This window comes from Prunus persica, chromosome G4 (assembly GCF_000346465.2).
Source record: "Prunus persica cultivar Lovell chromosome G4, Prunus_persica_NCBIv2, whole genome shotgun sequence".
Taxonomy (NCBI): domain Eukaryota; kingdom Viridiplantae; phylum Streptophyta; class Magnoliopsida; order Rosales; family Rosaceae; genus Prunus; species Prunus persica.
The window spans coordinates 11,547,033-11,550,725 of record NC_034012.1 but is presented as its reverse complement, the minus strand read 5'-3'; the positions used below and the strand labels follow the sequence as shown (position 1 = coordinate 11,550,725).

General features: G+C 36.9%; 1 protein-coding gene across 1 annotated transcript; it reads right to left on the bottom strand.

Annotated features, from left to right (window-relative positions):
- On the bottom strand, positions 1,622-3,434 carry LOC18781210 (myb-related protein 308). Its single transcript, XM_007212803.2, has 3 exons — positions 3,096-3,434; positions 2,824-2,953; positions 1,622-2,505 (listed from the first exon to the last, which is right to left on the bottom strand). Exons 1-3 carry the CDS (start codon positions 3,226-3,228, stop codon positions 1,731-1,733), a joined length of 1,038 nt encoding a protein of 345 aa, XP_007212865.1. The 5' UTR covers positions 3,229-3,434; the 3' UTR covers positions 1,622-1,730.

Sequence of the window (3,693 nt, the reverse complement as noted above, 5' to 3'; positions counted from 1 at the left end):
ATAAAGATCAAATTGGCAAATTAAAAAGGCAAAACGTCACTTTTGGTCCCTGTGGTTTCAATTTGATCATTTTTGCCCTTATGGTTTTTAATTTAAGCAATTCAAGTCCAATCTCTAATTTCTGTCAGATTAGGTTAACTTATTGAGGGGCATTTAAGTCCAAAAACAAGAAACATTAAAAAAATAATAAAAAAATATAAGGAGACGAGAAGCCGTCAACCACACCCACATACAAAAAATGTGTTTATTTAGAAAACACGCACACACACACACACAAAACCCCTCAATATTAAAATATTTGAAACAGTTATAAATTGGCAGGCCCTCATCCCACTTCTTCAACCATCAGCTGCCTCCACCACTGATGATTAGCAATCAATTAGAGAACAATATGGCTTCCTCAGCTATTCACAGCCTAATTCTCCTTTGCTCACTAGTGATCTTTCACACCATTGCCACCCCCTCACTAGCCAAACCATCTTTCAGACCCAAGGCCCTTGTTCTTCTACCCTCCAATACCTAACCACCATCAACCGAAGAACCCCTCGTCCCCGTAAAGCTAACCCTAGATCTTGGAGGTGATTTGCTATGGGTTGACGTGTGGGCTAGTTGTGTGGCTGACGGCTTCTCTTCCCTTATCTTTTGTCCTTTTCTTTTTCCTTCTTATTTTTGGACTTAAATGCCCTTCAACAAGTAACAGCAGTTAACCTAATTTGACAGAAATTAAAGATTGGACTTGAATTGCTTAAATTAAAAACCACAGGCACAAAAATGATCAAATTAAAACCACAGGGACTAAAAGTGACGTTTTACACATAGAATAAATTGGCCAACATGATAAAACACAGACATTAATTTTACATTTAAGCCTTCCAAAAAACAAAGATTGAGCACAATAACGGAAAAGTAACAGAAAGTTTAATTTACAATTACTCTTAGAAAATAGTGTTTTTGTAAATCTAGACCTGCGCAACGTTAAAAATGAAACCAGCTAAACATCATAAGAGTGCTCGTGTAGTTAAACTTTTAATTTGTTCATTCAAGAGAACTCTAGTTAAAATAGAATAGGAAAAAAATACACACAAAAAGGAGTGAGGAAAAAAACCCCAATTAACTCTTTTTTTTAGTACAAGAGACAATCTAAACTAGAAAAGATGAGGATTTTTCATACACACACAAATAATATCATGAAAGTTCGAACATAAAACATCTTATCTGCAAGTTATTTTTTTTTCCACTAACCTAGACCTCATTGGCAACTCCAATTAACTCCAAGAAGAAATTCAAAAGCGAAACAAAATTGGTTATCTCAAATCAGGGGAAGTCCAAGGCTCCAAAGATTCTGTCGACTATTTGTCTGGTTTGAGGTAACCAAGTCAAATGTTCCAAAGAAAAGATAGAGGTTAAAACGTACAAGGAACTCCAATATTTATTATAGACATAGACCCATTTTCTAGTGTTTCTTTTTCACTTCCGGTCCACTGCACTTTCAATTTCCCTTCAACTGCTTTTTCAACATCCTTAAAATTTCTTGACAAGATATGCACGCAAACAAAATCAACTTTTTACTCAAAATGAGGTAGAAATTAATGTTGTTAAACTTAAATAAACGTTCTAAAAATAATTAGAAAATCATACATTAATGAATTCAAATTCCAAGATAAACTCAGAACACTAATTTAAAAACTGACACCAACTTTGATTCCTGCATGCTACACACCCTCAACTAGTTAATTTATGATGTTTTTTTGGTACAAAAGTTTGTTGGCGTTCAGGGCATTGGGAATGTCATGGTACATTAAGATATTGCTGCAGAAACTATCCCTCTCATCTTCAGTGCTACTATTGATGTAGGTTATAGCCGGTGACGAATTCAACGTGGTTGCCGGGCTTGACGAAGGTGTTGACGATAGAACTGAACCAAAACTACTCATGTTCTGAAAGTTTTGATATTGATTCACGTTATTGGAAGTGCATGGCTGGTTGTAGTTTTGGTGTGGAATGTGGCTAATCATGGATTCGTATTTAGAGTCATAAGAACCCAACTGGTTTGTTGTAGGAACAAAACCCTGGCCAGCTACATTTGAAGAACCCGGGTAGCTAAGAAATGGGACATTTAAAGTGTTTGATGTTGTGCAAGATTGGATTTCTTGAACCGGGTTTTGGATCTGGCTTGGTTGGGTTAATTGGGTTTGATTAATTTGTGAAAAACCAATTTGGTTTTGCTGGCATGATAGGAAAGTGGTGGCCAAGTTGAGGAGGTCTGGATCCATTATAGGTCCAATTCCAAGCAGATTTGGAACATTAATCTGCGGATTGTGTGGTGATGATGAGTTGTAGAGAGTTGAACAGATGGCGGAGGAGAGTTCAAGAAGATCAAGACGTGGGGTGTGAGTCACAGGATCAATTCCCATTCTCAATAGCCTCTTTCTGATGTGTGTGTTCCAATAGTTCTTGATCTCGTTGTCGGTTCTTCCTGGCAAGCGAGAGGCAATAGCAGACCACCTAACAAGGTCGAAAGAGGAAATGTTTAATTATTAGCTTATAGTTAGGTAAGATAGAAAAGTTTTAGGAAAATGCATGAAAATAACTCACGCAGCAAACTATAGTATGATACTATTGACTTATACAAATCTTTGATAATTCAGATTGACGGTCTAATAATATAGCGTGCCAAATCCTCTAATAATAATATCGTGTGCATGCCAAAAGTCTTTTTAACAAAAACACCTTTTTTATTTTTTGGACTGATTTCTAATTAGGTAGAATGAATGTAATTAATGAGGGGAATGTAGCTTAATTGACCGGGGGATGAAGACGTACTTGTTTCCCAAAACACTGTGTAACTGTATTATGATCTCTTCTTCTTCAAATGAGAACCTCCCTCTCTTAATGTCAGGTCTCAGATAGTTTGCCCACCTGAGGCGACAGCTCTTTCCACACCTTTTTAGCCCTACACACAAAACAACAAAGGGTTATTAAAGCCTTATATATATCCTAGTATAAAAATATACTACTTAAACCACAATTAATTAAACAAAAAAGAAAAAGAAAGAAAAAATAATGCAAAAGTACTCATTTGTAAATTAATTAACCTGCATTCTTAGGTAGGGTTCGCCATCTCCCATGCCCGTGTTTCTGAATGTAATCAATCAGTTTTTTATCTTCCTCCGGAGTCCATGGACCCCTTTTCAATCCGTTTTTGTCACAACAAGGAATTTTCCCCATAATATTCGTCGAAAACAAAAACTAGTTTAGAAACCAGTAATGTATGCTCCAGAGAGAGAGAGAGAGAGAGAGAGAGAGAGAGAGAGAGAGAGAGAGAGAGAGAGAGAGAGAGAGAGAGAGAGAGGGAGAGGGGATTTTGAGGTATTGATCACTTGGTTTGAGGTGAAGAAGCAAACGAAGAGCAGAAATGTTGGTGTAGGGCAAGTGTGAGGTGGGATATATATATATAGGGAGGGGAAGGAAAGCAAGCGAAGCAAATTGGGAAGTCAATGGAATTGGGTACCGCCCTTTTAAGGAGACGTGTCTTGTTATGACGACAAATTACAGAGCTAGCCGCAAATTATCTCCCTCCTCTATCAGATATTTAAATATGAAATAAATATGGTCCCCTCTTTTAATCAATCAGATCACGTACGCAGCATGCAGGATTATGCTACGTAATATTTACGTACCCATAATTATTAT